This window comes from Drosophila kikkawai, chromosome 3R, assembly GCF_030179895.1.
Source record: "Drosophila kikkawai strain 14028-0561.14 chromosome 3R, DkikHiC1v2, whole genome shotgun sequence".
Classification (NCBI taxonomy): Eukaryota; Metazoa; Arthropoda; class Insecta; order Diptera; family Drosophilidae; genus Drosophila; species Drosophila kikkawai.
In genome coordinates, this window is record NC_091731.1 from 31,302,152 (window position 1) to 31,325,717 (window position 23,566).

At 38.9% G+C, this 23,566-nt stretch overlaps 2 protein-coding genes across 2 annotated transcripts; both read right to left on the reverse strand.

Annotated features, from left to right (window-relative positions):
- Positions 1–932: 932 nt before the first annotated feature.
- LOC108077677 (uncharacterized) lies at positions 933–4,863 on the reverse strand. Its single transcript, XM_017171099.3, has 7 exons — positions 3,666–4,863; positions 2,969–3,609; positions 2,745–2,915; positions 2,065–2,679; positions 1,521–2,009; positions 1,307–1,453; positions 933–1,253 (listed from the first exon to the last, which is right to left on the reverse strand). Exons 1-7 carry the CDS (start codon positions 4,569–4,571, stop codon positions 1,145–1,147), a joined length of 3,078 nt encoding a protein of 1,025 aa, XP_017026588.3. The 5' UTR covers positions 4,572–4,863; the 3' UTR covers positions 933–1,144.
- Positions 4,864–5,604: 741 nt separating this feature from the next.
- LOC108077682 (uncharacterized) lies at positions 5,605–7,866 on the reverse strand. The gene is made up of 7 exons (XM_070286954.1): positions 7,436–7,866; positions 7,212–7,382; positions 6,579–7,148; positions 6,417–6,523; positions 6,032–6,340; positions 5,824–5,970; positions 5,605–5,768 (listed from the first exon to the last, which is right to left on the reverse strand). The coding sequence occupies exons 1-5, from the start codon at positions 7,843–7,845 to the stop codon at positions 6,246–6,248; spliced, it is 1,353 nt and encodes a 450-aa protein (XP_070143055.1). The 5' UTR covers positions 7,846–7,866; the 3' UTR covers positions 5,605–5,768; positions 5,824–5,970; positions 6,032–6,245.
- Between the last annotated feature and the right edge of the window lie 15,700 nt (positions 7,867–23,566).

Sequence of the window (23,566 nt, forward strand, 5' to 3'; positions counted from 1 at the left end):
CTAGGTCCCATCTTCCCCAACGATCCAGATAATTTATCATCCTTTCTTGTTTTAAAGTTATTTCAAATTTATTATTATTTTTAAAAATTATCCTAGATTCTTTAAAGACTACATAGTTGACCGCGAATTGAACTCATCTTGTTTAACCTTTTTTGTACAGTTCATTGGGGACCATCCATAATCGTTATGATGTGCTGATGGGAGGTCGGAGCTTGCACTGTCCAATGTCCAATATCCCGAGCAGCTGGGCATCATTAACTATCTGCAAGTCCCGCTCGTTACCAGTGCCTTGCCCTGCTGATGACCCCATTTAATCAACGCTAAGCCCTCGTCCATTCGCCTCCTGTCCTGCACCGTCGCATCGGCGGGGCAAAAATGATAATTTGTTTGTCAACATTATGCTGGCAAATGTATATTCGGCTAAATACCATCCTGCCGACAGCATGTGACAAGTGGTCCCGCGACGGAATAGGACAGAGGACCTCGGGACAGGCATTTTTGATTGATGACCAGGACCGCTGGAGCTGCACGGCCGCGCTGAAAATTTAATTTTCTCCACGATATCCTGTTGCGCGTCCTGCTGCTTTTAAGTGCACGTCATTTGGATAGCCTCCTGTCGCTGTAAATGTGATGGATAAATTGGAAAAACCGCCGCACAGTCAAAGCGAACACTGGGCAGAGTCTGCTGTCAGAAAAGTAACTTCAGCCTAAGATCTCATGGAAAACTGTAGCAAAGCTATAATACTATGTTAGGAGGCCCGAAAATTATGCATTATGCATGCAATAATGAACTTACATTATGTAATGTAAGAAATATGAGTTTGTTGTATGTGTCCTTAAGAAAATGAATTATGCTAGAATAAAGGTATTTTATTATAGTTAACAATATAAATTATGATATAAAACTCTCTTAACATTATCAATACATATATTTAATATTCTCGACATATTATTGCAGCTATTGCTTAAAAAAAGAAACAAATTACCCACACTTTGTAATTGCGGATAATTTCCCTATAATAATAATGATAATAAAAAGTAAAAGAAAAACACCAAATTTGTTTGTACATAATCTCCAAAAGACATAGTTCATAGTTTAATAGTTTTTTGTTCTGTAGTCCTTGATATGGAATAGTATATCAGGTTAATCTACCGATTTAGCAAAAAACGTTTTAAATACATTAATTTTTTTAATTATTACAGGATTTTCTAGGATTTTATTCACTTCAGCCGGTATTCCAAGTTCCTTGTGCCTAAATAATAAAAATTAAACAGTTTTGGGTGGGATTTTTCGATAGAAACTTACCCCAGAACCAGAATAACCCCATCTTCGACAGACAAGCGGAAAACTTTGGAGATACCTTCTATTCCAATACAACCACGGATTTCATAACCCTCATTTCGCTTTGTCAGAAGAAACTCGACAAGAGATGTAGGATTTACCCTTCTGATCCTAAAATAAATATATGCAATTAAAGAAAGATAACATAATTACCCAAGATTTAATTATGCAAACACACCGCAAATTGCAAGAATCAAACTCTTTCAGATGTGATTCTTCGTCCAAAACAAGAGTATCCACTCCAAACCTTTGGCAGATGAGCCTTAATCTAGTGAAATTGGTTTCGTTATCAAGCAAAGATGCCACTACTATACGTTCCCGTTGACTGGATTCCGATTTGACTTCTTTCGCAGGAGTAATAGGAAGTTTTATGCGAAGGTTATTAGATGGTGCGAAATGCGCTGTTGACAGTAATTTCCTGGCTCTAAAGGCCTGCCGAGCAGTTATAATTTTATTCCATACAACTTTAGGAACAGGTTCAAATTGTCCGTAGCGTTCATCGAAGGGCGCATTTGTTATATGCCGAATAAGTGCTGAAATATTATCCCGACAATATAAAGATAGTTCTGCGAGCATGAGTCGTGGTTCGATTTGAAGCTCGTACAGCTTTTCTCCCAATAAAGTCTCCACTGTGCTTATCAGGCTTTCAGCTACTGGAATGTGAATACTTTTAAAAAGAGTATTAGAATATGGAATCGTATTTGAATCTTGCCATACTTTACCTATTTAGTTCACACTCCAACGCTAATCTGTGCAGGATTATTTGCGCGAGAGTTCGAACTTCGTAACAGGATCCCATTGTTAGCGGTAGAAGTGAGGTGAACATTTCAGATAACTTGTCTTTTTTTATTTTTCTTAAGTTTTTAAAAATAAAAATGTAAGCAATGGAGAGATATGACTCCTGTTGCCTTGCCCGCAAACGTGGTAGTGCTTCCAGCACCCAATCGATGTTTTCCACGCAAGTGCCTACCAGAAACTCGTGCATTAGGTTTATCCCGAGATGATCGCTGGGCAACAACAAAGTCTTCAAGAATCGCGGATCATCACAATGATCGCTGGGCAACAACAAAGTCTTCAAGGATAGCGGATCATCACAATACTCGTGAATTGTAATCAAAGCAAAAGCAATTCGCATTTTTTGTCTGTGCACCTCGGAGTTTTCAGTGTAATGAGGATGCTCCATCGACAGCTTTTCGTTAATTTTGAGAAGTTCTTTGAAAACTTTAGTTTTAGTTTCAGTATTTCCGTACTCATTTAAGTTTTCAATAGTCAGTCGTCTAATTCTTGCATTTCGTTCTTCGGCTCCACCAAGGTAGTATACACAGGAAGCCTCAATGCTACGAGAAAGTTTGAAACCGTCACCAAGTTGGCTTATAAAAACGAAGGAGTAATGCTAACTCACCGTGCCAGACCAGTTGTGGGTTCTCCATGAAGCAGCAGTTGTAAATACAGGGATATACTTAGTTTTCTGTCTGGTAAACAAACTAATGTCTTCTGAATGACTAGATTGGTTATGCAGCTTTCATATTCCTTTTCTGTTAAATTTCTATATGCGTAGTCCAGAACATCGTCACTAAAAAAAAAATTAATGATATTAATGAACCAATCCTTAAGTTAATATCTTACATATCATAAATACATCCCGCACGGGCAATCAAAGCGGGCAGAAACTTCTCGTCCTTCATTCGATTTCCATGATCGCTCAATAAGTTCGCTAAATTAGACATAGTAATTTCGCTGCCCTGTTTCAATAGTTCCAGGGGATCCATGTTTAGGTCCTCCAACTGGCGCCATGAACGTAGGTTCGAAGTATAAAGGTCCACGCATCGGGCCTTCAAAAACGATGTCTCCTCGCTAGTCTGGCAGTCCAGTCGTTCCAGCAAGTGCGCTTGCATCTGCTCCAGACTCGCTTCCTTCTGAAGCAATGATATGTCCACTTTGTAAAACTGGCATAAAAACTCCATTATTAATTCCTGGTTATTACTAAATAGAGCGAGGCGCCAAAAACCATGCATATGTTCGCAAAGAGTTTCACATTCCAATATTAAAGTATTTAAAAGCTTCCCTACAATGTTATTCAATCTCCGAGCATCGTGTCTAAATATGTCAAAGGATCTCCGGTTAAACAAGACAATATGATTCTCAAGGTCTTTGTATTGGACAATTATTTTTTCTAATTGGCTGTAATCACGATATGGATCTGCCTCATTAAATAACGATTCCATGCAGACCATGTAATCCCGCAACGAGAAAGCGTCGATTGTATCCTGAAATCAAAAAGTAGAATCACTCTCTTTAATCCAACCTAATTCAAATCTCTTACCATGAACAAAAATAGGACATAATCCTGGGCTTCCTCTCGAAGATCATAATTGTCGAGGCCCCGAACAGCAAGACACAACTTAATAAGCAGCTCCTTAGGAACCCTCTGTATTAGTTTATACTTGAAACTGCGTATCCAGACGATCAGAGGAACGTTCTCCCATGAAACTGTCACCAGTGCTTCCAAAAAGAGTTCCACATTATCATCGGTTACAAACTGCTTCAGTTGCTTCTCCTTGAGATAGTTGTCATCCTCGGGATCAAACAACTGGCTTCTGTTGGTGGCCACAAGGAACTCTGACAACATCCTAAAGCGGACAAGCTGCTCTACGCTCAGATGGGCCAGAAAGTATTCCAGAATTTTGCGCAGCACCTGGATTCTGTTCTCCTGAAAGAGTCTAAGGCACAGAGTGCGCAACCAAGAGAGCCAACATTCGCCGTGATCACTGGACATCAGCTGCAGCTGGGGAAGCTGCTTCTCGAGGGTACTCACAACCAGGAATGGGTCCTGATCCTCCAAGCCGACTATAATGGCCGCAAAGGCTGTCCACTGCTGGGCACTGCACTGCAGGGAGGCCAGTGTGGCTTCGCCAAAGTCTCCTTGACACATCGCTTGGATCTTGCGGATGAGAACGCTGAGAAATCTGTGATCCTGGCACTTCTCTTGGAGAACCAGGAAGCAGTCGGTTCCCAGGGAGCGCATGAAGTCGTCGAAGAAGTGTTCCAGCATCTGTTCTATGGAATTAGCATGAGCCGTGTCCAAGAGGTCCTTCAGCACGACCTTCGCATCGTCAGCGGATTTCTCGCGCACCTCCCGCTGGAGGCAGAGGAAGAACCGGCCCCCCCATTTCTTATCCCACTCGAGAACTTCCGGCTGATTACTTTTACCGGTCGCGTAGGAATCCATTGTGGCTCTCTCTGCCTGTGTTTTTTCCGTGATGTATGATGAATAAACCGTCTTTAACAAGGAAAGATAAGATAATTTAAAATCGCAGTGTAAACGTATTAATATTTTCGCGACGGATGTGTCACAACTTCCTTATCAGCTGTTATCAATAGACTCTTAATTAGAAGTACTTAGGCCAAAAGGCAGTGCAAACATTCATTTAATTGACTGCTAAGCTGATATTCCGTTCATTTTGCACTAATAATTACTCGACAGGGGTTTTAACAGGTCTGCACAGCAGGAGGGACTTGTACTTTTTTCTTTGACTATCACAAGCTAACTGAAACCTGACTGCACTTATTTTATTTATTTTCACCGTACAATAAACTGATAACAATAGGCTATCTATTTCCAAAGCTTTCAAGTTTAAAAGAAACAATAAAGATAGCTACAATCTATTGTGATCGAATGTCATACAAGCATACTTGTCGATGCGTTTATCGATTAGTATATTAACTTATCTTGAGCTAAACGATTATAAGAAAAAAAGTGCACAGAATAAAGAAATATAAAATATTATTCAGAACAAAAACAAAATAAATTAATAATGCTTGAATTCATGAGCAGGTTACACCATTTAAGATTATTAGTAATTTATAAGTATTAATGTCATAATTTAATTTCTGAATCTAACAGAAATTCTGAAATGATATAAAATGATCTTATCTCAAGGAAATTGAAAATATCTTAAAAGACAACTAAGATTTTTTTTTTCTAAACATGTTCCTCTGACAGTTATATGATATAGTCGTCCGATCCGACTCTTTCTGAGAGGGACGGAAAGTCAGACATGGCTAGACCGACTCGGCTGTTGATGCTGATCAGGAATAATTATACATTATAGGGTCGGAATCATCTCCTTCACAGCTTTGCAAGCTTCAGACCAAAATTATAATTCCATGGAGGGATGTAAAAATACAAAGTTTTGTTTGTATTATAATTAAAATAATCTACTTTATTATCAATATACATGTTTATAGTTCAATCCATTTGATATCCCTCTTAAGGTTTTTGGTTCTCAAATCCTTGGAATGGGTTAGTATATCGGGTTAATCCATAAATTCATCAACAAGCGTCTTAAATACGTAATTTTTTGACATTTTCACAGGATTGTCTAGGATTTCATCCACGTTAGCTGGTATTCCATTTTTCTTGTGCCTAAATAATAAAAATATAACAATCATCTGGTGTGATTTTTTTTAAGAAAACCTACCCCAAAACCAGAATACCCCTTTTTATGAAATTATAGTGGGCAAATCTAGAGATATCCTTTGTTTCCATACAAGCATAGATTTCGTAGCCCTCAAACCTCTTGTTCAAAAGATATTCGACAAGAGATATGGACTTTACCATACTGATGCTGAAATAAATAATTAAAATAAAAAAAGATAATTGTGCAATATTTACTCTTCCCTGCATACCGAATATTGCCAGAAGCATACTCTTCCAAATGTGATTCTTCGTCTAAAACAAGAGTATCCACTCCAAATCTTTGGCAGGTTAGCATCAATCTTGCAAAATTAGTTTCCTTATCAAGCAGGGAAGCCACCACTATTGTAATTCCCATAGGATCATAGGACAGTTTCGAGCTACTATTTTCAAAAGAAACTTCTTTGTAAAGGTTATGAGACGTTGCTAACTGGGAGGATGACACCAATTTTCTGGATCTAAAAGTCTGGCGAGCATTTCTAATTTTATTCCATACAAAATGAGGAATAGGTTCATAAAGTCTGTAAAGTTCATCAAAGGGTGCATTTGTCATATACAGAATATAATCTGAAATGTTATTCCATATAGATAACATACATATTTCTGCAAGTATGAGCCGAGGTTCGCTTTGAAGCTCGTACAGCTTTTTTCCCAATAAAGTCTCCACTGAGCTTATCAGGCTTTCGGCTACTGGAATGTGAATACTTTTAAAAAGAGTATTAGAATATGGAATCGTATTTGAATCCTGCCATACTTTACCTATTTAGTTCACACTCCAACGCTAATCTGTGCAGGATAATTTGCGCGAGAGTTCGAACTTCGTAACAGGATCCCATTGTTAGCGGGAGAAGTGATGTGAACATTTCAGATAATTTTTTGTCTTCGTTTAGTTTTACCAAATTTTTAAAAATGAAAATGTAGGCGATGGAGAGATACGACTCCTGTTGCCTTGGCTGCAAACTTGGTAGTGCTTTCAGCACCCAATCGATGCTTTCCACACAAGTGCCTATCAGAAACTCGTGCATAAGGTTTATTCCGAGATGATCGCTGGGCAACAACAAAGTCCTTAAGGATGGCGGATCATCACAATACTCGAAAATTTTAATTAGAGCAAAAGCAATTCGCAGTTTCTGTCTGTGCACCTCGGAGTTTTCAGTGTAATGAGGATGCTCCATCGACAGCTTTTCGTTCATTTTCAGAAGTTCTTTGAAAATTTTACATTTCGTTTCAATATTTCCGAATTTATTTAAATTCCTTATAGCACTATATCGAATTTTGGCATTGAGTTCCACGACACGAAAAAGGTTATATGCAAAATCAGCCTCTATGCTAGAAAAATATTTTTAATTTTTACAAAATGTACTTATAAAACATGATATAATCCTAACTCACCGTGCCAGACCAGTTGTGGGTTCTCCATGAAGCAGCAGTTGTAAATACAGGGATATACTTAGTTTTCTGTCTGGTAAACGATCCAATCTCTTCTGAACCATTAGATTGGTTATGAAGCTTTCATATTCCTTTTCTGTTAAATTTCTATATGCGTAGTCTAAAACATTGTTACTAAAGAAAAAATCTATGATATTAATGAAACAGTCTGTAAGGGAAGAACTTACATATCATCAAAAAGCCTTAGACGTGGAATCAGAGCGGATAGTATCTTCTGGTCCTTTATTCGTTTCTCATGTTTTTCCAATAAGCGCACTAGAGCAGAAATAGTTACTTCAGTGCCCTGTTCCATCAGTTTCGGAAGATCTAAATTAAGTTCCTCCAACTGGCGCCATGAATCTAGGTTAGAGGTAAAGAGGTCCACGCATCGGGCCTTTAAGAAGGATGTATCCTCGCTGGTCTGGCAGTCCAGTCGTTCCAGCAAGTGCGCTTGCATCTCCTCGAGACTCGCTCCCTTCTGAAGCAAGGATGTGTCCACTTTGTAAAACTTGCGGTAAAAGTCCATTAATATTTTCTGGTTATTACTACAAAGAGCGATCCGCCAAAAACCATGCATATATTTGGGAAGAGTTTCCATACTCAATATCTTAGAATTTAAAAGCCATCCCACAACGTTACTCAATGTACAAAAATTGTGCAAAAATATGTCAAATGATCTTCGATTAAAGCAGGGAATATGATTAAGGTCATTGCAATCATAGAGTTTTATTCCTAATCGGTCGTGGTCACAATATGGATCCCCCTTAATAAACAATGACTCAATGCAGACCATATAATCCCCCAAAGAGAATCCGTCGATTGTGTCCTGAAATTCAAAAGTGAGATCACTATATTTAACTTAATCTAAATAAAGTTTACCTTGAACAAGAAAAGGACACGATGCTGGGCTGCCTCTCGAAAATCATAATTGTCGAGGGCGCGAACAGCAAGACACAATTTAATAAGCAGCTCCTTGGGAATACTGTTCACTTGTTCAGACTTGAAACAACGTATCCAGAGGATCAGAGGAACGCTCTCCCATGAAACTGTCATCAGTGCTTCCAAAAAGAGTTCCACATTTTCCTCTGACACAAACCGCGTGAGTTGCTCCTCCTTGAGACAGTTGTAATCCTCAGGATCAAACAACTGGCTTCTGTTGGTGGCCACAAGGAACTCTGACAACAGGCTTAAGCGGACGAGTTGCTTTACGCTCAGGTGGGCAAGGAAGTATTCCAAAATTTTGCGCAGCACCTGGACTCTGTCCTCCTGCAAGAGTCTAAGGCACAGGGTGCGCAACCAAGAGAGCCAACACTCGCCGTGATCACTGGACATCAGCTGCAGCTGGGGAAGCTGCTTCTCGAGGGTACTCACAACCAGGAATGGGTCCTGCTCCTCCAAGCCGACTATAATGGCCGCAAAGGCTGTCCACTGCTGGGCACTGCACTGCAAGTAGGCCAGTGTGGCTTCACCACAGTCCCCTTGACACATCGCATGGAGCTTGCGGATGAGAACGCAGAGAAATTTGTGATCCTGGCACTTATCTTGGAGAACCAGAAAGCAGCCGGTATCCAGCAAGCGCATGAAGTCGTCAAAGAAGTATTCCAGCATCTGTTCTATGGTTTTAGCATGGGCCGTGTCCAAGAGGTCCTGCAGCACGACCTTCGCTTCGTCGGCGGGTTTTTCGCGCACCTCCCGCTGGAGGCAGCGGAAGAACCGGCCCACCCATTTCTTATCCCACTCGAGAACTTCCGACTGATTACTTTTACCGGTCGCGTTGGAATCCATTGTGGGTCTCTCTGCCTGTGTTTTTCCCGCGATGTATGATCGTCTTTAACAAGGTAAGATTAGATAATTTAAAATCGCAATGCAATATTTTCTGGACTTGCGTAGATGCGTCACAACTTCCTTTTAAGTTGTTATCAATAGACTTTTATTTAGAAGTCCACAAGGCAAAAGACAGCACATATTTATTTAATTGGCACTAAGCTGATATTCGGTTCATTTTGCACTAATAATTTAAACACAAAATAGTATGGAAACAATGGGTGGCTAGCCCTCAACGGCTCAGATAAGTTTGGTTTATTCAGAATCAACTCGTATTATTTTTCGTAATCACTCGACAGGAGTTTCAACAGGTCGACACAGCAAGAGGGACTTGTAGTTTCCCCGTCGACTTCCACAAATGCACTGAAACTTGACTGCACTTTTTATTACTATCGTACAATCAACTGATAACACTAGGTCATCTTTTTCCATCTATAAGCCTTGAAGTTTAAAATAAACAATGAAGATAGCTACAGTCCAGTGTAATCGAATATATAACCGGCAACTAAATGATAAAACTTGATCTGAACGAACATAAAATAGATAGAAAAAAAAGCTGTAATAATTACGATCCACCAACAGCATAAGAAAAATTAAGCCCATTTAAAATGCCCTAAATTTGTTTTATTTTCTTGAATTGGCTTAATTGGTTTTTCTTTTCGCTTGGAGTTGCATTATAATTTATAGAACTTAAAGTAAAGTTTACTAATAAATGTACTAATGTTTATAAGATTACTTTTTTCTTAAGTTCCTGAATTTCTGCTGTATACTGTATCAGAATCCCAGGAAAATTTGAAACGTATTTAATTCTGTATATCTTTTTATTCGAATTGGGTAGGAATAGTTTATGATTATATTTAATGGGATTGTGAGCCAAATAAATCAGAAATGAAATCATCATAAAATCCAATGGATGTCCTTTAATATTACCTTTCTAATTTACATTTCGCAAATGCGGTTTTAAGCCAGATTTACGCATGAGTGTATTTTCCGGCAATTAGCAGCTTCCAGGCTGACCAACTATGGGCCCGAAAATGTGGCTTTAAAATTGAATTTTCCCCATTTCGTCATGTTTTAATTTCCATTTAGGCTGCCACATTTTTCCAATTACCCTTTGCCCGCAAGTCGGTGGTGAAAGACAACGCGAAATACGTAAAATTCGCGCAATGTTTTGTTTTGCATACTTCCCAGCCGAAAGTTTCATCCAAGGTCGGCCCATAAAATTTCATTGGGCTCAGGTAGACATATACGCCGCCGCGCCACGCCGCCGCCGCCGCCGATTTTTGCCTTATTTGACGCGCCGCCGCCAAATTATGAAAATAACGGCGCGCCGCGGCGCGCCGCTGGTGCGGCATCGGCGCAGCTTCAGCGCGGCCTTCAGTGTCATTGTTCTTTATAAAACTTAAAAAAAAATAAATAACTCATTAAAATGGCCTTTTTGCCTTATTTGACGCGCCGCCGCCGCCGGTTCTTTCTGACTACTACGCCGCCGCCGCCGAGTCATTTTGACCTCTACGCCGCCGCCGATGCCTTTAACCATCGGCGTAAACCTCTAGGCTCAGGTGTCACCTGGCCGGATCCGAGGTGTGGGCGTGAAATTTATGAGCAACAAAATGCAAACATAAGTTTCATAAAGCCAAAAAACTTTATTAAAATATGCGACTGCGCTGAATTCTCCAGGAGACTGTGCTTCATTAGCGCAAGTTAAATCTCCAAAAAGCACAGGCAGGCGGCTTCTTTTTTGGACTGCCTGTTGGAAAGGAAAATATAACCTGGAACAAAAAAAAAACAGAGAACGGAAAGCGACAGCAAATCAACTACGAAACGGGGGAAAAATTCTGAGCAGATTGGTCGCAAACTTTTCCGTTCGCATGTGTGTGTGCGCGGGATCCGATGAAATATGAAGGTAGCGTCGCCATCGTCGTCCTAGGTAGTCAATTTTTCAGCTTCTGCGCGCACGATTCCTCCAAATCGAGAGTCAGTTACGGGATTACAAGTACACGGAGAGAAAAGGTCATTGGAATAAATTATAAATATTTTACGGAATAAAAGAAAAATGAGCCAACGAAAAATATTTGAATCACTCCAAAGTTTTGAGGCTAAATATTAAATATTATATACTTTATTTAGAAATCGTATTCTATATATAAACTACTTTCAGTGCCAAACTGGTAAAAGTCCTTTTGCGTGTCCTGCGTTTCGATGCCTGAATCAATGTTAATTATGCGTCTGGTTCCTGCGTGAAACTGTCATCCGGCCCCCTACGGCAATTTCACTTGTTGCTCCGCTGGTCTGCTGTCCCTGCTTCCCTGACCCCCCGGATATTATTTCTTTCTTTTTTTTTATTTTGAACTTTGAACCCTTAAATCATACAACTGCCAGACACACTCACATTGCGCCGACTTTAAACTGCCGCCATTTATCAAGGACCCCGCCAGCTAAGCATCTAATCAGCATCCCATGGCCCATGTGCCTTTCCCAACGAATCAATGCGAATCGGCTTCTGCCTGAGTCGGCGGCAACTGGGACTACACTTTAAGTAAGATTTATTTAAAGATTTATTAGATTTAGTTAGTGATTATTTTATGAATTCATATAAAAAGTTCAAAACAAAATAATATTTAATAGAGAGTTTACAGAAATTGCTGGTTTAAGATGACTTACTTTTTATCGTTTTAATACTTTTCTCGCCTTTTTTCTTGTGCTACCCAGAACCTTCCTCAGTTAAAGTTTGTGTACAGTTTTTTTTTTTCGAGTGTAGAAAGTATGGTGTTGGAGATGAGGGCACCTCCAGACTGCCGCTCGTTATTTGCATGCATGTTCACAAATTGAAGTGCAAAGTTTCGGAATGTGAAACAACAGTTCGTCAGGAGGCCAATGCGTCTGGGAGTTCCAGGGACACAAGAAGAAACAATGCCACTGTGGGGTCTCTATAAAGCGAACAATTTTTCTTTATTAAATTTGCCAACGAAAACAGAATTCTTGAGCAAAGCTAAGACTAAGAATACATTACATTTATTTCACTTCTTCCTTAAAAAAAAATTCAAAAAACCAATTCAAATAGTAGCCATCCAGCGAAGAAAATAACCAGGCTAGATCGATTTGGCTGTTGATATTGATACAAAGTATAATTCAAAGGGTCTGAAATATGTATGTTTCTCAGGGCGTTGTAAACGTCAGACAAAAATGACATCAAACTTTGCCAGGATATATAATCTTTACCTGAACTTAAACTTGAGAATGTTAAACTTAGAGACGCCTCACTGTATATGTAAAACATTGCTGGCACTAGACTTATTGTTGCAAAAAACTTTGATTTGAGTTTAGATTGTATGCAGAGTTCGAGGCTCCGCCGAGACCTGCAACTTGGTTGTCTGCGGTGTTTGTAATCTAGTAAAGAGATTCGTGCTTAAAGGTAATCACAGCAAACTCGGGTTTTATTTACAAAAATCAGGAAAGCTGTAATTTACCCTTTTGGCTTAGGCCCTGTTGAGCTGAATATTCATTTCATTTCATTTAGCTAAACACTTGACCTACTTAAATTTTCATTTACTTCAAGTGCTTCATCGCTCCAACCACTCCTCTCTGGCCTTTGAAAATGTAACAAATTTGGGATTTACGAACAAAAAAAGAAAAAGGCCCAAAGTCAGATTTAAAGTAAGGGTAGTTGCGGAATGCTCATACAAATATTTGGGCGCCGTAAAAAAGCAGCTTTTCAATAAAAGTACAACTTGTTACCACAATGGCGACAGTACTTCAGGGACCTGGAGGAGCACAGGACCTGGTCCTTTGGGGTGAGGGAATGCAGGGACAGGGCCGGAGCTACAATGTGAAGACAAGCTTCAATTGGCCGGCAATAAAAACTTTGTCCTTGTTCGTGGCTTAGAAGCCGCACTGAGAAATACGCCCCAGGGCTCTAAGATGCCAAGAAAAATAAGCGAAAACTTGAGGGACGCTGGAAGGACCTTCTACTTCCTTCCTTCCTTCCATGCCTTCTTGCATCCTGAAGCTAGTGGCATATTTTCGTATAAACCTAAACCTAAATCTACAAACTGCCATTTAAAGCGGCTTCGTCGCCTTCAACGTGCGGACAGACAGATTTATTACAGTTTAATATGCCGGACTGCAGATGGAAATCTTTGACGTTAACCGCTTCGTGGTGAGCCACATAATTTGGCTGCTTTTGTTTGTTCATATCCTTTTCGGTGGGCATTGCAAAACTTGTAGACAAAGTTCCATTGAAGTAAAGAAAAATTAAGACTTTATATATTTATTTACTGTGGCCCGTAATGAAGCCACCATTCCGGAATGGCGAACGCCAGCCATACCCTTGCACCAAATTAAGTTGAGCGTAAATGTGGGCCAGCCGGGATTGCTTAGAGTCCCAGTCCTTTGGCATCGAGAAAAAGGAGAACGAAACTGTATGTATTATCCGTGTGTTGGGACCTTTAAATACCTTGTACTTGATTATAAACAAATCATGTGTTGATTTACTATCATTTACAGCACATAAACACTGAAATAAGAAAGTTTTTCATGCTTTTAAGGGGAGATTTATGATTTAATAGCAAAAAAATATCAATTTATTTAACGAAAAGATATGTAATATTTAAAGACACACTTTAAGACCCAATTTCTAGTTGATTTTTAAGACTTTCTGTGGTATTTTTACAAGTTAACTTGAAAAGCAAGCCACCCAACTCACCTACCATTCCAGCGTAAAAAAAAGGATAGGGAAAAATATAAGAAGGGTAAAAGTATGAGGGTATGCCTCCGCGTTTAATAACGAACTGAGCCGAGCCAAGCAATTTGCCTGTCAAGCAGAATTCCCCCGGAATGGGCGCCGAACCAGGAATTTAAAGGGATAATATTGAACAAATTACGCTACATCTAAACGGAGGCGCGGATGCAAAAAAAAAAAAAGATGAAGCTGAAAAAAATACGATGAGTCTGTCGTCTTGAGCATATTTTCCCAGCTCGAAATGTTCCCATTTTGTAACGATCATCCTTAGATTCAGATTAGGAAGCCGGGTGCTACGAGCCTTCCACAGGAGCCTCGCACAAGTCGCTTTATCCCGACAATATGGTAATTCAAGTCGGAATAATTTAACATAATTGGCACACAGACGAGGGCGTTCAAAGCCGCGACAGAAACAAAAAAAAAACAAAAATAATAAACTGTAGACGTGTTAAGATGAAGTTATCATACTCTATTTCAGGCAATTAGATGGAAATAGCTGGGTCATATCATAAAAGAGTTGGTAAGAACAACAAGTTGGTTGGAAAATTAAATTTGGATTATTTAAACACAAAATTTTACTCCCAAAATCACCAAGCTTCTTAAAACATTAAAAAAAATAGGTCTAAAAATATGAAACTATATTATTCAAGTACCAAATTAAGTGTTAAGTGGATTTTTCTGACTATGTAAAATGTTTGACACCTTCTTAGTGTTTTAAAAACCCTAGTAATGTCCCGTTTTCTCTTGCTTCTATTAAAAAACACCTCCGTAATAGATTCTTAAATTATATTTTTTAACTCACTCAATTCATCTCTTCATCCTGTAGTTAATACCTAACCAAGCTTATTTAAGTAATGTAATTTTTCTTCAACTTAACTAAGATTTGTAAAACCCCAGCAGGGCAGGGGGAAAACGTGCAAAACGTCGACTCATTAATGCCATTTGCTCCTGTCAAGCCCTTAACCCTTCTCTGAGCCCGAGGTAAACACGATGCCCTCCTGCATCACTCTGAAATTGGAAAGAGACCTTATCTGGGCAAAGAGTAGCGCCAGCATCCGAATCTCAGCCAAAGGACGAGGTGCTGCGTGGCACATTGTGCAAATGTTCACACAATCGGAGGCAAATGAGCTTCGAGTTGTGAGTTCTGCTTGACTTCGGGCGCAGACGACGCGCCATATTAAATTAATATGCTTCAAATGTGCCGCAGCTGCCTCTGTCTTCTCGCCCTGTCCAGGATCCAGCCTCCTGCGGAGTCCTGAGTGCTGAGTCTTGAGTCCTGGCCCCCACCATTTGCACTGCTAATGTAATTTTTCGCGGCCAGTTAAGCATATACTCCAAGAGATTGCCGCAGACAGAATTTATGCTTATTAATGTGGGCCGCATTCCATAGTCAATGAAGGCCTCAACTTCAAACGCTGTCCACTCTCCTGCAAAAACCGTCTGAAGGAGAGCTGTCTGTTTAGGTATTTTATGGCCAAATGCGAGAGAAGGCATCCTTAATCATTTAGGTATTTACTTTAATAACCTTAAATTTAATCTCTAAAGATATTTTTTAGGTATATAGAAATACAATGACTTGCATAGAATTTTTTGAAATATTTATTAAATACAAAATACCCACAAATTGTCACCCAAGAAACTGTGGTTACTCAAGTAGGAATTTTTCTTGGCTACTTCAAAGGGCAACAACATTCTCCTTTAGCTTCGCATTAAAGGCCTGACATTTCTGTGCCTTAACTCTGCAGCAACACTCCATTTTCCGCTCCCTTTGGCAGCAAACTCGTTTATCACAGGGACAACCTTATGAACTTTTACGGCCACTCTGTGCCTTAAAGAGCTGTGCGTAAAAGTTGTTTACTCCTTGGTCGTTTCATGCCACAAAATTGTATTTGTTTTCACAAGTTGTCAAACACTGCTTACAGATTTGCACATGTCACGCCATCGCCAGGTGACGACGTCGACTACCTTAACCGAAAGTTATGTAAGTGTTTCATCCGCATGTGTCGCGTTGAAAATTGTTTTCCTCCCCCCCAGAAACCAACCCCTGCCACCTTGATCCCTTTTCATTCGTGGCGGAATTCTGGGCAGGAATGCTGACGAAGAGTCTTGCCTACTTATCGGCGTCGGCAGCCATGTCAAAAGTCACTCACAAGTTAATTTCGTTGGTCCTCGTGGCGCACCGGGTGTCAGTTGAAGGAACACCAAAAAAAAAAAAACATATAGTACTTCAGAGGGATTTGGTTGGTCTAAAAGGTGGGCAGAGAATTCTAGGAAATTTCGTTTATGGCTCTCGTTAAAAAGCAGAAAAGTATAATTTAAAATGTGTCAAAAAGGTGGAAAAATATGTTGGTAAGCTTATTAAAAGTATGTAAATACAGGCTTTAAGGATAAGAAATAGCAGGGGTATTTCATATTTTTTTTAATTTTAAATTAGTTCCTTTAAGGAATTGTGATATTTTCTTAGATAATCTCTTAGATAGAAACTTTTTTATAAAAATATTTTATAAGCTCTTTTTGTATAAAGACATGAGACATTTTGTATAAAGAATCCAAACCCTTAAGGCATAGTCCCTAATAAAACCAACAGATTATCATCAGGGCTTTCATAACTTTTTCAAATATTCTCAAAAACCCATTACATAAAGTCTTTCATACTTTATCAAACTTGGATAAAATTTTACAACTCATTTACAAAAGTGCTGTAATCTTTATTTTTCTGGGTGCACAGATGTCTCTTTTTGCGTGGAAACGAGTACTATATCATGGCTCGTTCTGGCCACTTAAAGAAGCTGAAGTGAGTGTTGCTTTAAGGTCCTGCGGGAAAGAAAGGACGAGAGCATTTATTGAAAACCTTGGCTGCATATTCATGAGCTCGAGTACTTGTTAGTTGATTTGCATTTTAATTTGCAGTCTTCGGAACTAGACAAAGCGTGAACGCCTTAGAACTTTTACTTAAATTAATAGTAATTTGCAATTTCAAAGGATAAAACGCACTACCATGAGCTTCCGCCAAGCGTGGCCATTGCTACTTCCGTCCTTTGTGTGGGGGCCAGGCAACTAATTTATATTGCAATTGACTCCATTATGAATTCAATTACGCGGTTGTAAGCCGCAGAATGCTCGATAATTTATGCTACGTCAAATCTGCGAAATTAGCATAACACAGACATCTACATCGACATCGACATCGAAAGCCAATGAATATGTATGGCGCACAGTTGCCGCTTTTGTGTGCTCATTATGCCGCGCACCTTTCGGTCCCCTGGCTGGTATTTATGGCCATTAGTCAATAAATTTTAATTGATTTCACAGTGCAAAGTGCCTCAAATGTAAATTACAAAAGGAATATTGTTTATCGAGTGAATTTAATGTACATATATTAGATGAAAGTCGGTAGACCATAAGGCTCTATTGTGGGCTATGTAATCGGGCAATTATAGTGCAAATTGCCAAAGGCCTCATTCAATTTGGTTAGCTTCTTTGTTTAAGCCCAAAACAACCATAGTAATTCGTACAATGAGGTACATGTATATGAGCTCAAAATTATGGCACAAAGCAAGGCTTTAAAACAATATTTATTTAGTATTTAACTGATTTCTAAAAAAGAAAGATAAGGAATACTTGATTTAGTTTAAAATCTAATGAACCTAATGGTAAAGATATTTTAAAATATTTTTTAATCCCTAAAAGGGCCATTATTTTGGCCCCAATTGTGGGCCAATGCACTTTGTTTACCCTCTGACTTACATGCTACACAATATCCTTTATAATTATAATAAATGTACAGGACCTTTAGTATGCAACAAGGATACGATTTTCAATTTCACACCTCGTTGGAGGGGCACAGGAAAAATTGAGTTGACTAGAAAATGTGGCCCACTCGACGGAAGATGAAGACCTTATCCAATATGTCGTCGTCAGCCTGTGTGTTGCGTGGGTTTTTCGGTTTGGTGTTTGGTGTTTTTGCCATTTGATATTTTGGTGTTTTATGCCCCAAGTGTGTGAGTGTGTGTATGAGCTTCAGGTTGTTGCCCTTTTACGGGGAAAAAGTTTTAGATTTTTAGATACGGATAAAAAATGAATATGAAAAGTGTACACCCCCCGGCAGAAGCATTAAATATGCAAATTCCAGATGGGGACCAAACCGTGTCACAGAGATTTTCGAGGGCTTAGGAGTCAATACGTTATTGAGTCACCCGTGATCCCTGCGCTGTGACCTTGCTTACCTGTATTAAGGTGGACCCGGACTTCGATGCCATATAGTATTTCAATTATTTATAAAAGCCCAGCCAACATATCGGATGGCAGACGTCACATTTACCATTAAATTGCGCTGAAATCTGAACCAGGCGTATTCCTAATGTGTTATATAATCGTGTGCCACTCCAAGCCCTGATGTATGACATGGGTGTGCTAGTTTGACAGCCACACGGCCCATATCCTTGGGCAACCAGAGTCCTTGGAAAAGCGAAGCCCTCTTCGACTACACCCACCCGCAACCAACAGCGCTCTGTTCCATTTGGCCAGAGACGAAACTCTCCACAAAAGTTGGCTGTGGGTGTGTGTGTGTTTCTCTTTGAAATTAAACGATTTAATTGCATTTAAATTAAATAAAATACGCGTGCGAAAAGTTTTACATTTTACGCATTCATTGGCGCACACAGAGCGGCCCCAAATCAAATCACTCAACTCAAGCATGACAGCCGACGGGGAGAATAGGACTCCATCTTCATCTCTACCTTCAATTGGATTTTTATGCACTGAAAGAAATATAGAAAAGGAAGGAAGAAGAGGAAATAACCAAAGGAAAGCATGAACAAAAATCTTTTTTAATCAAAAGTAAGTGTAATAGGGATTTATTACTTATTTTGCTTATTTTGAGACAAGATATCATGCCTTAAATCCAAAAGAAAAGCTTAAATAAATATCTATAAAATATCTATGTTTAGAGTACAACATTTTCCTTCAAATACGAAATATAAATAACAAAAAATTAAGAAGAAGTAAGTCATTATTTTATTTCAAATACTTTAAAAGATACAATTTATACATTATTAAAGAGAGCATTTTACAGTTCTTAAAAAGATATTTTAAGAGGATGAAAATCAATGCCTGATTTTATGATATTTAATGGATTCAAAAGAACAGATATTATATAAAAATTATACGGTTTTCTCATAAATAAATTTAAAATAATATAAGGCTGTCATTGAGTGCTTGCATTTTCAAACCCTTTAAAACAGATGTCAAGGAGTCCTTTTTTCAGTAAACTTCTGCTTATTTTTGGATAGGAATTCAGGCTGTAAATTGGGTAAAAAAATAGCTAGCTTTCTCTTAAAATTATAGTTAGAAAAGTAATAGAAGTATTTTTTTCAGAGTGCAACTCAAAGCCCTTGAAAAGGGATGGCACCCTCAAGGTGGCTGTTGGGTGGTTTCTAGCTGGTTGGCAAACACCTCCACTGCCTTCCCCCTTGGTACGCCGCTAATTTCGCCTTTGTTTGTGGTTTGTGTTTTCGTTTGTTGAACAGCGCACAAAAAGTTTTAATTGACTGTTGCGAATTCGCCGCGGAACCGCCTCGAAAATTTCCAACTTGACTTCCCCGTCGCTCGCTGCCAGCCCAAAGAAGAAACCCTTTTTCACCTACACATACCTGCCTTTACCCCTAAAGTTGTTTGCTTTTATATTTTCGTTTTTTTTTTTTTGGGGATTTTCGCTTTTTAATTTATTTATTCGGCGACGATCCCTTCGCAGGTGGGCACAGGTAAATCGCGAAAAGCGCAGCCCGCGGGAAAAAAGATAAATGTGGCCGGGGCGAACTTGACACGAAATTGGTTTAAATATTTGCCAACCGCATTTCCACACTTAAGCCTTGCTTATTTTTAGGGTCCTGATTAAAGCCATTTAAATTGTAAATGAGTTGAAATTGCATCAAAGCGTTGGCCTGTGTGTGTGCGATGGGCTCAATGGCACCTGAGAAATAAACCTGTCAGGTGGGCGCAGGTGAGTGTGCGACTGGGAGAGTGTGTGTAAGACTGGCCCAGTGTTTGTTTGTGTTTGTGCATGCATCCGTCAATAAGGCAACTGAATTAATCACGCAACTGTGAACTTCCATGGCTGCTGTTTGTGCACTGAAAAAAAATATTACTTCGAATTTTTTTTTATATTTGTGATATTTGTACAAGTTTTATGAAGGTTATCACGAAATGTTGTAGCTTTGGCTCTTGTAATTCCTGACATTTTTTGTTTCTAAGGGAGAATTGAGAAAAAGATATAAGGATTTGGCTAAATCGATTCCCCTGATGATGAAAATGTGAAAATACGTATACGTTATGGGTTCAAAGATTGATCCATAGGTCTAGTAATAGCACCCTTCCTGCTTATACATAAATAAATTATATATTTATAAAGAGTAAACTTAAACTTAAACTAAACAAATTTCTTGGAGTGCATATTTGTTGCTGCAGTTGCAGTTGTTGTTGCAGTTGCTGCTATTGACTGCCTGTCTGACCAATTATGGTGCAATTAACACACTTGATTGCTTGGAATCTCTGACTCGTTTACCGTTAACTGCCTCAGCTCCTTCCCGCCGCCATGCTGCCTCCTGCTGACTGGCCTTGCTGGCACCTGCGAACGTGGGCTTTGACTCTCAGTTCAAACATCTCAAAGGCAACGCTGCGGATACTTGATGTGGCAGGCCGAAGCCGGCCAAAGCTTGTTACTGAAAACTTTTTGGCTAAAACAACTCGGCCGTAAAGTCGAATTGCCGGCGGCCAAAAAGTGTGTGTGTGTGTGTGTGTTTGAGCCTCCCAAAAATAGCCCAGCTCCGGCTTAAACCCATCCGCTTTGTGGATTTTTATGCGAAAATGTCAGTGGCAGCAACCGGTTAACTTTATTATTGTGCTGGAATTTAAATACCTGATAAAATTCGGCACCGAAATGCAATTGAAATAAATGTAATTTTATAAATGGGCCATAGTCACCTGGGGGAAGGCATCCATCCATCCATCCATCCATCCGGCGGGCATAATAAAAGGTGTTCCCGGGAATAAACATTTTATTCGAGCTCTCTATTTGCATAGCATTATTCGGGATACGCTCGATACTCGTCGCCTCAATTCCGAAAATAAATTCCGGCGCCTTGGGTAAACACGGAGAATTAAAGCGTGAGCGGTATTAATTTCTTGACAAATGCGAATGTGTGAGTTTCTCTGATTGTTTCGATCAATAAGCCGGGCGCTCATGATTGTGTTTACTGTCACTTCCCGTCTAATTTGATTGAATATCCTGGCCAGGATAGGCCCAAAGCCAACACGCTTCTGCTTGGAGCCGGCATTAAATATGAGTCCAATGGAAGTCCGGCCGAATGCCACAAGTTGTGCGTTTAAATAATTTATCAAAATAAAAATCCGGAAAAAGGGGCATATAATCCCACTTGGCTGTCCTCATCCTTCGTGGCGTCTTCATTGTGATGAACGAGCTATGCAAAAGGGCCGAGGGCATAAACCAAAGGCGTAGGCTTTAACAGATTCTCTAGGAAAAGGGATTAAGATATACATAGCTCAACTGGGGTATAGTTTTTGGATTTAGTGTAAGAAAACTTGGGTTAACTAAACCCCCTTTTTGGTGCAACTCTGACATGCCACTAAACGGCAAAGGCAACCGCAACAGGAAAAGGAAAATAAAATGAAAACGAAAGGGAGCTGGCCCTATTATGTTGACATTCTATTCCGTTTTGTGTGGCGTCGGAGGGTCTGGTCTCTCCCTCTATAATTGATTAGGTTCGGCTTCGCCAATAAAGCTCACTTACTTAGCGGTAGGGGACCCCAGTCCTCCCCAGCGACTCATTCAATACACGTGAGTGTGTGCCATATAATAATTTATGACCTGTACACAGAGACATTAATCTTTATTGGAATTAAAAAGTACATAGGTACACATTGTATGCATTGGGCTGACAGGCCATTTCACCTACGACGACTTGTTGAAATCATAATGCTGATCGGAAGGGTGTATGAGTGCTTCTATTTCGATTTGCATTTGAATGAAAGGCTCCCCAAAGGATATGACTACCGGCAGTTATGTCAGGTTAATTAAACTTGATGCATATCATTAACGACTTTATGGGCTAAACTGAAAATTGGATCCGGCGACCCACTTGCTGGGGATATTTTATCTTAGACGAAAGTCATTATGCACTTTGAGAATCGGTGGGTGAATAAAAAAATATATAAATTTATTATAATATCAAAGTCAACAAAGGTTAAGGAGATATATACTTTACCAGTATTTATTGAAAAAAAAAATAACAAACTCTTAACAATGGTTTTGAATTTCTAATATATTTCCTACTCTCATTAGTTCAACTATTTCTCTAAAATAAAATAATCTAAATGCAATTTTACTCTAAATATTTATTTTAAATTAATAATTAAACAAACTAATAGTACTACGGGTTTTTTTTTAATATTTATCCAACAAAGTTTAACTTTCTTAGAATGTATTCTTAAGCTTTCACATTTTAATATTTTTACATAATTTAAAATAAAGTTTCTAATATTAAACCATTCCCTTTTAAATTTAAGTATGTTTTCAAATTCTATAGAAATTCCCTGAGTGTGTCTGAAGTTAAGGCCATTGGACATGATTCATTTTTCATAATTTGCATTTATGCAGATTGAAGTAACAATCGGGAGCGCGGCTCTAACTGGGCCAGAGGCTGTTTTTCAGTTTCATTTTTTCACCGGCTTTTGGAGGTCTTCAGCGGATGGGTGTATGAGATGTGTGTGGACCGGCGTTTTCACAAAAAAAAAAGTATTTATATATACCCCAGCTTGCAGACGGACCTGGAGCCAGTCAAGTGTTGAGCTTAGACACAATTTATCAGCTGAACGATTTGATTTATATGGTTAGACATGGCATGCGTCACGTCAAGGCTGTTGCGGTTGCACTTTTAAAAATATAATAAAATAATAATACAAGTAAATTTTATCGAAATAGAAATTAATAAAAAGAAATTGAGTTTTGAAATGATAAATTAAAGAGTTTACCACAGTAACATATATGTTTCCATTTTAAGAATAATTTTATGAGATTTGACTTCAAAATATATTTAAATATATTTTTTATAAACACCACAAACTAAAAGATTTAAACTAACTTGTGTAACTTAAAAACTTTGAAAATATATTATAGGTATAGATTTCAAACCGTTGTGTTTCTTGGTATTTCTTTCTGATATTAAAAGCAAATATATTCCTATTAAATTAAGCTTTAAAAATATCTAAAGAATCTGATTGATTTCTCTTTTCCTAGTATTCAAAAAACCATACAAACCTTTAAGTTAAGATATTTAAACTTCCTAAATACTTTAAAATTTCTTGTTTAACTTCCCATTCTTTTTCCAATTTAATTCCAAGTGTAGGTATCACTCTTTGTTTCAGGCTCAATTTTCATGATTATGTTATGTGTTGTGCTTTATCTTGGCTGCCATTTGTGGAGCACTTGCTCATGAAAATGGAAAGTATATGGCTGGCGAGAAAGAAAAGAAATTGCGGCCCACTGCGATGTTAATGTTAACATGCATGCCTAAACATAAAAATTATAACCACATACTTGCTCGCTTTGATTGGGACTTGGACTTGGCATCGGACTTGGACTTGGTAGTCATACTCATACTTATACTCGTACTCGTACTTGTACCTGCTAGGTCTGGTGTGAATAACCCCCCGGGCAACTACTATATGTACGTGCGTG